At 45.7% G+C, this 12,705-nt stretch overlaps 1 protein-coding gene across 1 annotated transcript in view; it reads left to right on the plus strand.

Annotated features, from left to right (window-relative positions):
* Nucleotides 1-12,705, plus strand: part of LOC126251760 (beta-1,3-glucan-binding protein-like) — a 291,287-nt gene that overhangs the window by 240,511 nt on the left and 38,071 nt on the right. The window contains exon 3 of the mRNA XM_049952379.1: nt 321-448. Within this exon, the coding sequence (XP_049808336.1) occupies nt 321-448 (128 nt within the window). The remainder of the gene's footprint in view (nt 1-320; nt 449-12,705) is intronic.

Genomic DNA, 12,705 nt, shown 5'->3' on the forward strand with positions numbered 1-12,705 from the left:
ATAAACAGTCCATAAAAAGCAAATCTGGACGATGATATTCCTACAAGCACGTTAAAAATGTTTCTTTGTAGTTGAAAGAGCCTTGGGGTCTAAAACGATCCCAGACAGCAAGCATGGGTTGAAGCGATTTCTCCTAATAAACAGTAAATGTTGGATTGTCAGTACATATTCTCTTTACCGGCCTGTGCCAGAAGATACATCTAACTTAATCTTTGCCAGGCTTCCACGTTGATGCTTTGAAAACACGCTGGGTGATTTAAATTTTTCTATACCTCTGAACTTTGGTGGCGAGTCATATGGTTGTGGTGGTGTGTGCGCAGGAAGGCCGGCAGCGACATCGTGACGCCACTGCAGTCGGCGCGCATCCGCACCATCAAGTCCTTCTCCTTCCGCTACGGCCGCATCGAGGTGCGCGCCAAGATGCCGCGCGGCGACTGGCTCTGGCCCGGTGAGTAGCCCGCCGCTGCCACACTGGCGCTGGCGATATCTTAAGGCCGGCTTTCCACACGCAACAAAAGTGACACCATTCGGCCGCCACTCGAGTGGCGTCACCGAAGTTACTTGTCGAAACACACAAATTTCTGAGACGCCATTTTTAGCCACGCCACTAAAAGTTACCACAGAGGAATCTCATTCGACTGCCACCTCCTGGCTGAATTTCGGAGCACTACCGCTATATCCGCTTTCCGTGTTGGTTAAACACAAGTCGAGTCAGGAACGAACTAAAGTTTCTGGTGACAATATAACTAGCAGTAGCTTTTAATAAGGAAATATGAAATTTTTGGAAACCTTATCGGCGATCTTGAAAATTGAAATTAAAGGTTAAAATCAGTTTTGATTGCAGCTTTTTTATTTTTATTGGAGTGACCGGTTTCGATTCTATTTAAGGCAGCATACTTTTAGCTGATCTTAAATCAAGTAACCTTTATAGTTTATATTTTATGACGAATAATCATTTATAATGACATTACCATGTAATTTAACTATAATGCACTTTCTAATCTACTTCTTGTGCTTACCTAATCATAGACGTCGTTCTGATTGGCTAGCAATGATGTCACACTCAGGACGGTGGGCCTGACCCAGCCTATTTAATAACCGTACCCTCCTTGTTCCATTAGCAGTTATTCCAGCGTCAAGGGTCGGCGCAACTTGCTCCACGGAGTCCACCCACCGTTCTGGGTATATTTATTAGTTCTACATTTTGTTATATATACTTACTTTTATAACGCTCCCTCTATCTGGTAATATGTTTTTTCAGAGACTGAAGTTGGTTGAATAGAATCGAAACTGGTCACTCCAAAAAAAAAAAAAGTTAAAAGGTTGCGATCAAGACAGTTTTTAATCTTTAAAAATGAAATATGAATATCCAACCGCCAAGTGCACTGAGGTGACAAAGTCATGGGATGGGGATATGTGCATATACAGATGGCGGTAGTATCGCGTACACAAAGTATAAAAGGGCAGTGCATTGGCGGAGCTGTCATTTGTACCCAGGTGATTCGTGTGAAAAGGTTTCCGCCGGCCCCAGTGGCCGAGACGTTCTAGGCACTACAGTCTGGAACTGCGCGACTGCTACGGTCGCTGGTTCGAATCCTGCCTCGGGCATGGATGTATGAGATGTCCTTAGGTTAGTTAGGTTTAAGTAGTTTTAAGTTCTAGGCGACTGATGACCTCAGAAGTTAAGTCCCATAGTGCTCAGAGCCATTTGGACCATTTTTGAAAAGGTTTCCGACGTGAGTACGGCCGCAGATGTGAATTAACAGACTTTGAACGCGGAATGGTAGTTGGAGCTAGACGCGTGGGACATTCCATTTCGGAAATCGTTAGAGAACTCAGTATTCCGAAATCCACAGTGTGAAGTGTGTGCCGAGAACACCAAATTCCAGGGATTACGTCTCACCACGGCTACGTAGTGGCCGACGGCCTTCGTTTAACGACAGAGAGAAGCAGCGTTTGCGTAGAATTGTCAACGCTATTAGCCGAGCGGTCTAAGGCACTGCAGTCATGGACTGTGCGGCTGGTCTCGGCGAAATTTGGTGTTAATGGACTATGGCAGGAGACGACCGATGCGAGCGCGTTTGCTAAAGCACGACATCGCTTGCGGTGCCTCCTGGGCTCGAAACTATATGGATTGGGCCCTGGACGACTGGGTAACCGTGGCCAGGTCAGATAAGTCCCGATTTCGCATCGTAACAGCTGATGGTAGCGTTCGAGTGTGGCGCCCACTCCATGAAGACACGGACGCAAGTTGCCAAGAAGGCAAGTCGTTGGTGGCTCCTTAATGGTGTTGGCTGTATTGAAATGGAATGGACTGGGTCCTCTGGTCCAACTGAACCGATCATTGATTGGGAATGTTTATGTTCGGCTATTTTGAGACCATATGCAGCCATTAATGGACTTTATGTTCCCAAGCAAAGATGGAATTTTTGTGGATGACAATACGGCATGTCACCTGGCCACGGTTGCCCGGGATTGGTTTGAAGAACATTCGAGCGAATGATTTGGCCAGCAAGATCGCCCGACATGAATCCCATCGAACATTTATGCGACATAATCGAGAGATCAGTTTGTGTACAAAATCCTGCGCCGACAATACTTCCCTAATTATGGACGGCTATAGAGGCACATGACTCAGTATTTCTGTACGGCACTTCCAAAGATTTGTTGAGCCCATGTCACATCGAGTTACTGCACTACCCCGAACAAAAGGATGCCCGCCACATGTCACATGGAGTTACTGCACTATCCCGAACAAAAGGATGCCCGGCACGACATAAGGAGGTATCCCATGACCTTTGTCACATCAGTGTATCTATTACAGGGTATTTTTGTGCACCGGCACAGGACGTAACTCTAAAATTTGGTACGCATTATTGAAAACGATGCTACTAGAGTCTTGACAGGTGCATGTGGAAATAGCTGCATACGGCACTACTGCTGTATCACCCCCGTGCTGCTTGCTGCGACGTCACTTAAGTTGCATGTGGGAACCAGATTTAACTGCTTCTCGCTCGTCACGAGATGTATGTGTTCTGAATCTTTTAAATTCTTACCACTCTCACTATTGTTGTTACAGGTAGGTGCATTCAATAATGCAACACTACCCTTTGTAATAATTACTGGTGAATCAAAACGTACCTCAAGATACCTGCTCCAACGTCACGTAACTAATTACCAGTGATAATGGTTTGACTGAATGTCGAAGCTGCCTGAGTTTTATTTTCATGCAAAATTCTACATTTACTTGAGCTACCACAAAGGGAGTTTTTGACTTCTTCTTCACTTCCACTCTTACGCTTTTACTCTAGTTCCTTAGTCATTCCTGATATACTTATAGCCATGAAGGTGAGATGGTGGAGTAAGGGTAGTGTACTTCGTTGACCGGAACATTTTAAGGTTGAAAACGGTTCTAATGATGCTATCTGTGCTTTAGAGCTCATGCAAGTAGGTCTACTGGAAACTTGAATATTGGTTTCATGTAGACCTAGTCAACAACTAAGTGAAACGAAGGAAGGAGATAGAAATAGGATCTTATCAGTTTTCCTAGGCCCATTTGCCACGTAGTCGAACAGTCATTGCACATTTCTTAAATGGAATGTGTTAACTGTGGTACTTTTAAGGACAGAAACTTTTATGTGTGTATTGTCATAACTCAAGGCAGAAACTTGTAACTCTTTTTCTTGTTATTAATAATTGCAGCGTTAGTGTGAGGATGAGAACGCGATAGTTAAAAATAAATTCCTTTGGATAAGCAATAATGTACAGAGACAGAGGTGCACTGGAAGTAGGCAGGCAAGTTATAAGCTATGTATGCATGGGCGTCTTACTATTATTCTCCAATTTCCTTTCCCTATTTCAGATTTGTTTCATTCAAACCAAAAGGACAGCTAGATTAGGCACCAAAGATGAACCAGAATGGGGGTATGGGATATTATGTGGTCCACTAAAAGGACTTTTGAAAGAATATTATGGTTCAGGTTCCCGACGACGACGAGGCCATTACAGACAGAGCACGGCTTCAGATTGGAGGATGGATGGGGAAGGGAATCAGCCGTGCCCTTTCATAGGAACCTTCCCTGCGTTTGCCTTCAGCGATTTAGTGACACCACAGGAAACCTGAATCAGGATAGCCGAAGGTGATCTGAACTGGCCTCCTCTCGTATACCAGTCCAGTGGGCTAAACACTGTACCATCTCACTCTTGGATAAGAGTAGATTACTGCAGCTTATATGTGAACAATGGACTATAAACATTTTTCAGACGCTTAACAACTAATGGAAGCACGTATCGTTACATCACGCTGGGTAGTGCGAGAGCACATAGTTCCAATGCGTTTATAACAGTATGATAAGATGTTTCTGGTGATGGGAACTATCGTGTTAGAAACTTTGATTTCGTGGTGGAAGACTGGTGTAACAATACGTACAACAGTCATTACTCCACACACTCCAATTTTTGTGTCATGCAGATGTTCTTGATATAGCTCATGAGGATTTTCAGAGCTGCAACGTCGATTGTACTGAAAGTTAACATAATCCAATAAATGCAGCCTCGCATCATCACAAAAATTTTGTATTTTGTGATCAACCCCTCCATCATGCAACCGAACGCGAAGATGGCGCAGTGGTGATAGCAGAATGGACTCGCATTCTAGAGGAAAAAGTTCCCTGTTCGCCTTTGGCCACTCAGATATAAGTTTTCCATGGTTTCCTAAATCACTTCATACATGTACCAGGATGCTTTAAAGGGGTACTGTTGATTTCCTTCCCCCTCCTTAACAAAAAACAATTCGAAATTAGAGTTATATTATTACCTTCAGCTGTTGACGGGCGTTCGTACATATCAGCGTGGACAGGTGAAAATGTGTGCCCCGACCGGGACTCGAACCCGGGATCTCCTGATTACATGGCAGACGCTCAATCCATCTGAGCCACCGAGGGCACAGAGAATAGTGCGACTGCAGGGACTATCTCGCGCACGCCTCCCGTGAGACCTACATTCTCCCCTTGTATGTCCACACACTACATTCGTTGTGTCCCACCCCAACACACTCATTACTCGTGGAAGACATTCTTTCCAAGTCGCGTAGCTGCGTACGAACACAGAGTGAAACGATACAACGTGACGCTAGTGCACCAGCAGTTCAATTCCGATACTTTTGATCAATGTTGGTACTGAAACTGGCTTTTGCTGTCTGTGCATGATGGAAGAAGGAAGGAAGAAAGATTAGGATTTAACGTCCCGTCGACGACGAGATCATTGGAACTCGAGCTCGAATTGTTTTTATACTTATATGGATATGGTGTTTGTTCTTTCGGATATGTCCGAAAGAACAGATACCATATCCATATAAGTATATAGTTCTGGCAATACTGGCCATGACCTTCTTCTGTGCGGATGCACACATATTCCCCGAACTCTTATGGGACTTCGAAAGAATATCTTCCACCAGTAATGAGTGTGTTGGGGTGGGACACTACGAATGTAGTGTGTGGAGATACAAGGTGAGAATGTGGGTTTCACGGGAGGCGTGCGCAAGATAGTCCCCGCAGTCGCGCTATCCTCTGTGTCCTCGGTGGCTCAGACGGATAGAACGTTTGCCCTGTAAGCAGGAGACCCCGGGTTCGAGTCCCGGAGGGGGCACACATTTTCACCTGTCCCCGTTGATATACATGGTGTTACAAAAAGGTACGGCCAAACTTTCAGGAAACATTCCTCACACCCAAATAAAGAAAAGATGTTTTGTGGACATGTGTCCGGAAACGCTTCATTTCCATGTTACAGCTCATTTTAGTTTCGTCAGTATGTACTGTACTTCCTCGATTCACCACCAGTTGGCCCAATTGAAGGAAGGTAATGTTGACTTCGGTGCTTGTGTTGACATGCGACTCATTACTGTACAGTACTAGCATCAAGCACATCAGTACGCAGCATCAACAGGTTAGTGTTCATCACTAACGTGGTTTTGCAGTCAGTGTAATGTTTACAAATGCGGAGTTGGCAGATGCCCATTTGATGTATGGATTAGCACGGGGCAATAGCCGTGGCGCGGTACGTTTGTATCGAGACCGATTTCCAGAACGAAGGTGTCCCGACAGGAAGACGTTCGAAGCAATTGATTGGCGTCTTAGGGAGCACGGAACATTCCAGCCTATGACTCGCGACTGGGGAAGACCTAGAACGACGAGGACACCTGCAATGGACGAGGCAATTCTTCGTGCAGTTGACGATAACCCTAATGTCAGCGTCAGAGAAGTTGCTTCTGTACAAGGTAACGTTGATCACGTCACTGTACGGAGAGTGCTACGGGAGAATCAGTTGTTTCCGTACCATGAACAGCGTGTGCAGGCACTATCAGCAGCTGATTGGCCTCCACGGGTACACTTCCGCGAATGGTTCATCCAACAATGTGTCAATCCTCATTTCAGTGCAAATTTTCTCTTTACGGATGAGGCTTCATTCCAACGTGATCAAATTGTAAATTTTCACAATCAACATGTGTGGACTGACGTGAATCCGCACGCAATTGTGCAATCACGTCATCAACACAGATTTTCTGTGAACGTTTGGGCAGGCATTGTTAGTGTTGTCTTGATTGGGCCCCAATGTTCTTCCACCTGTGGAGCACGTTATCATGATTTCATACGGGATACTCTACCTGTGCTGCTAGAACATGTGCCTTTACAAATACGACACAACATGTGGTTCATGCACGATGGAGCTTGTAACAGACCCTTTATTTATGTTATTGTTCCCGCTCGTCCGGGATCTGAATATCAGCCCAAATTTATATACTCCTGGAAATGGAAAAAAGAACACATTGACACCGGTGTGTCAGACCCACCATACTTGCTCCGGACACTGCGAGAGGGCTGTACAAGCAATGATCACACGCACGGCACAGCGGACACACCAGGAACCGCGGTGTTGGCCGTCGAATGGCGCTAGCTGCGCAGCATTTGTCCACCGCCGCCGTCAGTGTCAGCCAGTTTGCCGTGGCATACGGAGCTCCATCGCAGTCTTTAACACTGGTAGCATGCCGCGACAGCGTGGACGTGAACCGTATGTGCAGTTGACGGACTTTGAGCGAGGGCGTATAGTGGGCATGCGGGAGGCCGGGTGGACGTACCGCCGAATTGCTCAACACGTGGGGCGTGAGGTCTCCACAGTACATCGATGTTGTCGCCAGTGGTCGGCGGAAGGTGCACGTGCCCGTCGACCTGGGACCGGACCGCAGCGACGCACGGATGCACGCCAAGACCGTAGGATCCTACGCAGTGCCGTAGGGGACCGCACCGCCACTTCCCAGCAAATTAGGGACACTGTTGCTCCTGGGGTATCGGCGAGGACCATTCGCAACCGTCTCCATGAAGCTGGGCTACGGTCCCGCACACCGTTAGGCCGTCTTCCGCTCACGCCCCAACATCGTGCCACCCGCCTCCAGTGGTGTCGCGACAGGCGTGAATGGAGGGACGAATGGAGACGTGTCGTCTTCAGCGATGAGAGTCGCTTCTGCCTTGGTGCCAATGATGGTCGTATGCGTGTTTGGCGCCGTGCAGGTGAGCGCCACAATCAGGACTGCATACGACCGAGGCACACAGGGCCAACACCCGGCATCATGGTGTGGGGAGCGATCTCCTACACTGGCCGTACACCACTGGTGATCGTCGAGGTGACACTGAATAGTGCACGGTACATCCAAACCGTCATCGAACCCATCGTTCTACCATTCCTAGACCGGCAAGGGGACTTGCTGTTCCAACAGGACAATGCACGTCCGCATGTATCCCGTGCCACCCAACGTGCTCTAGAAGGTGTAAGTCAACTACCCTGGCCAGCAAGATCTCCGGATCTGTCCCCCATTGAGCATGTTTGGGACTGGATGAAGCGTCGTCTCACGCGGTCTGCACGTCCAGCACGAACGCTGGTCCAACTGAGGCGCCAGGTGGAAATGGCATGGCAAGCCGTTCCACAGGACTACATCCAGCATCTCTACGATCGTCTCCATGGGAGAATAGCAGCCTGCATTGCTGCGAAAGGTGGATATACACTGTACTAGTGCCGACATTGTGCATGCTCTGTTGCCTGTGTCTATGTGCCTGTGGTTCTGTCAGTGTGATCATGTGATGTATCTGACCCCAGGAATGTGTCAATAAAGTTTCCCCTTGCTGGGACAATGAATTCACGGTGTTCTTATTTCAATTTCCAGGAGTGTATAATTGATTAAAGTGACCGTGTACCTAATGGGCTGGCAATCGGATTGGACTGCTCAGGGGATGTTACATTCCGTATTGTCCTTCGCAAATACTGTAATAAGTACTGTTTGGTGACAAGAAGGACACAACACAGTTTCACAAACAAGATCTATATTCTCAGCAAAAGCACAAAATAAGTAGACAGCCACTGCCTTCGTCAATACACTGTTAATGACGGCTAATCTCAGCACAGGTTTCTCTAGTTACTCTTAATCGTCACACGCAACATCCAATCACTGTAATCCAAGTAATGCCGGCGCGGTAGACGCGGAAGTTCAATATCGGCACTTAATATCACTGAAATCACTCTATAATTAAACTTTCTCACTTTCCCGTATAATACTAACACAAAGGGGTTAAACCACGGCGATGGCCACTCCCTTTGCCGGTAATTTACATTAATTCAACTGCTGGCTTCTGCACAGCTCTGCCCGCCTCGCGGGGACCTACCACACCCTTACTTCAGCACATCTCAACACTAACTGCTCTCCGCCCAGTTCTTCCCGCCTCGCGGGAATCTACCCAAGCAGCACTCGGCACTCCGGTGAACCCCCTCTAGCTCTCGCGACCTGCACACACACACTACTCGATAGTTGCCCTGTCGACCTGTGTGAGCGCAAATTTAGTAGTAAGGGCCTGCGGACCCCTTACATCCCCGCCCTCAAAAACTTCTTTTGAACCGCAGGTGAAAAAGAATCGGCAAGGAATTTTAAAACATGGCTACATTTGAACAAAAACATGCAATACAAATCATTAATGAATTTACAATTTGCAGAATATTCCTGGACTCTGGTAGTGGGCTGCCTCCACAACAATTTCTACAAAAGGTTATTACATCACATAAATGGCATTGTCCAAAATTACAATTTTTCATTTCAACCAGCAATAGTCCTCTCTAGTCCAATATCAAAATGACAACACACACAGCATATATACTCAAAAATTATTACCTAAACACAGAACATATGAATACTACACTACAATTTAGCTATTACAGGTTTTATATTCATTCTGAGATAATCTTTGACATGAAATATGCAACTCTAATTGTAATACATCACAAAATCCAATGTAAATAAACACTTCCCTCTTTCAAAAGTCCATTTTACAGCTAAATGTCCTAACCATGTCTTAGCAGGTTTATTCGGGTCCTTATAGCCCTCACTCTTGGCCGGACCTCACCTGGAGTGTCATTTTGTTTCTCGGTTCATCCGCCTCTTCCTCGGTAATCAGATGAATGATTAATATGAATCCTTGGGTCATTACTCCCTTCTCTGTTTCTATCATTAGCTTGCTTGTATTTCTGTGACCTAATAGACTCCAACTGCTCCAGTATCTTCATTAAGGCCTCTCTACCTTTGATTAGGCTCCTAGATACAGTTCCTTGCCTTTTCTGATTCAATCTTCTTTTTACCGCAGATACCATTACGTTGTCACTCAGGGGTTGTTCCAACATCTCGTTCCATTCCCACAAATGTTTGGCAAATTCTTCCGACGTTCCTTTCCAATTACTAAGTGGTCTGTATCGTAGTGGGTCCTCAAGTGCTGCACACTGACGACTTTTGGGCCAGCATTTCTTCAATAATCCTCCTCCAAACTGATCATAATTAGTAGTTCCTTTCTTCCTCTTGATTCCACAAGTGAAGGCCTCACCTTCGATTGCAACCCACTGGTCATCTTCTTCTCGCTGCACGGCTATAGCATTTCTCGAATTGACTGCCAATTGGTTTTGCTTATCTCCTAGCCCCTCAACCACATCGTTGCATTGTTTCTGCATCTGCGTCACCTTGGTGATCTTTTCTCCCAATTCGGTTCTAGTTTCTTCAACACCGTCTTCTGTCTTCTCTGTTAACTTTTCTTCCATCTTCTCCACGTCTCCCTGGACCTGGTCTATATTTGTCTGTAGCTTATTTTCTCTTCCGTCGACGTTCATCTTCAATCGTTCTGGTAACTCCTGCATTTCCTTCTTCAGATTACCTTCCATCTTTGTGTACGATGTTTTGATCTCCTGTAAATCTTCCTTTAGTGATTCTCTCGTTTCTTGTGAACTCTTCTTAAATAATTCTCCAGTTTTTTTGTAATCTTCCTTTAATGCCTTAACCTCCTTTAGCAACTCTGCTAACATCGATCGTATATCTGCATCCTTTGAAACCGGCCTAGCGCTCGTCGTTTGTCCCGGTGTCTCGGGATAACTAGTTGAATGTGCTGATGGGCTTCCTAATGACAATCCACAATCACTAATTCCTGAATCATCTTTGTCTTCCTGTCCTATCCCTTTCCTCTCAACTACTGCCTCACAGACCTGCTTATCTTCAAAAGACATTTTTGGTTTATTTCTGATGCACAGCCAAGTATTACAAAATAACCTCCAATAACCCAAAACACTCCTAATTACCATGAAACTAATCAAACAGTCCCTGCAGTCCTTTCAGTAAATTCCCAAAATGATACTATATGCATGAGTACCGAACATCACAACTCTCAAAAACCTAAATTTCCAATAACAATTTCCACATACACCCTTTATGTAAAAATGTTTTAAACAAGATAATCACAACTCTCATAAAATCTATAAATGCAAATTCATCAAAACAATTATCACTTATCCAGTGCAGTGTGCATAAATAAGCATGCTAGACTTCCGAGTATGTTTCGCAACTTTTCTGAAATTACTGCAATTGAGCACTTTTCCTAATGTAAATATCAGTTAAAAACTGTTTATTTATCGCGAATACTGCCCACTGCAATTTACTGTTATGTTAACCCGTCGTCTTCACTCACCAACCGACGTTACCGCGAGTCGCGATGTTTTGACGTTTGAGATGGGCGTGGCTGTGCCGCCGCTGAAGCTCGTGTGAAGTTGAAGATCAGCTGCAAGGCGACGTAGTTCCCCGTCGGCCGCTCCGTGGCGCTGCAGGCGGGCGTAGTTTGTAGTTCGGCTGCTAGATGCCGGAACTGCGCTCGTTGTCTCGAAGTTGCGTCGCTCGCCGTGTTGTCGTGTGAAATCACCTCGCGGATTGAAGCTCTTTGGTGCAACTGCTACGTGGCTCTGCGTGACGTCACTCACTAATTGCGTCGCCACAATACCTTGTCGTCAACATAACAGTTTATGGGTCCACACGAATTCGTCCGATTTTCACTGTTCAAAAAGCAATTTCAGTCAACATGTCATCATTAAACACCTTTCTAATAATTTTTGTGGCGAAATCTTGGCTCGTTTTGCTATTTTACTGTTCACACGTGTCTTTCTTTAGCGTCCACTTTTCACAGTTTTTCGCGCGGATTTTCGCATTTGCACTTTACAACACAGCTTGTTGACACTATTTGGCTATTTAATATGGCAAGAAAAACAGTTTAGTCACTCGTAAGATATTATTACTTCGTATTGTTCAAAAAATGCACTGTTCCTTATCGCGATTTTAACGTTCATGCACTGTCCCGATTCCACATTGCAAAATTAGTTTTCTGGCGTTAAACAAGGTACATTACATATTGTTAATTACGACTCGTCCGAAAATTGCACTTGTCCTTTCACGGTAAGCCAAGGGTGTAACAGACCCTTTATTTATGTTATTGTTCCCGCTCGTTCGGGATCTGAATAGCAGCCCAAATTTATATAATTGATTAATGTGACCGTGTACCTAATGGGCTGGCAATCGGATTGGACTGCTCAGGGGATGTTACATTCCGTATTGTCCTTCGCAAATACTGTAATAAGTACTGTTTGGTGACAAGAAGGACACAACACAGTTTCACAAACAAGATCTATATTCTCAGCAAAAGCACAAAATAAGGAGACAGCCACTGCCTTCGTCAATACACTGTTAATGACGGCTAATCTCAGCACAGGTTTCTCTAGTTACTCTTAATCGTCACACGCAACATCCAATCACTGTAATCCAAGTAATGCCGGCGCGGTAGACGCGGAAGTTCAATATCGGCACTTAATATCACTGAAATCACTCTATAATTAAACTTTCTCACTTTCCCGTATAATACTAACACAAAGGGGTTAAACCACGGCGATGGCCACTCCCTTTGCCGGTAATTTACATTAATTCAACTGCTGGCTTCTGCAGAGCTCTGCCCGCCTCGCGGGGACCTACCACACCCTTACTTCAGCACATCTCAACACTAACTGCTCTCCGCCCAGTTCTTCCCGCCTCGCGGGAATCTACCCAAACAGCACTCGGCACTCCGGTGAACCCCCTCTAGCTCTCGCGACCTGCACACACACACTACTCGATAGTTGCCCTGTCGACCTGTGTGAGCGCAAATTTAGTAGTAAGGGCCTGCGGACCCCTTACAAGCTCCTGCACATTTCAGTCGAAGTGTTCGTACGCTTCTCAACAACAGATTCGGTGACCGATGGATTGGTAGAGGCGGACCAATTCCATGGCCTCCACGGTCTCCTGACCTCAACCCTCTTGACTTTCATTTATGGGGG

The sequence above is a fragment of the Schistocerca nitens genome, chromosome 1 (assembly GCF_023898315.1).
Source record: "Schistocerca nitens isolate TAMUIC-IGC-003100 chromosome 1, iqSchNite1.1, whole genome shotgun sequence".
Lineage (NCBI taxonomy): Eukaryota > Metazoa > Arthropoda > Insecta > Orthoptera > Acrididae > Schistocerca > Schistocerca nitens.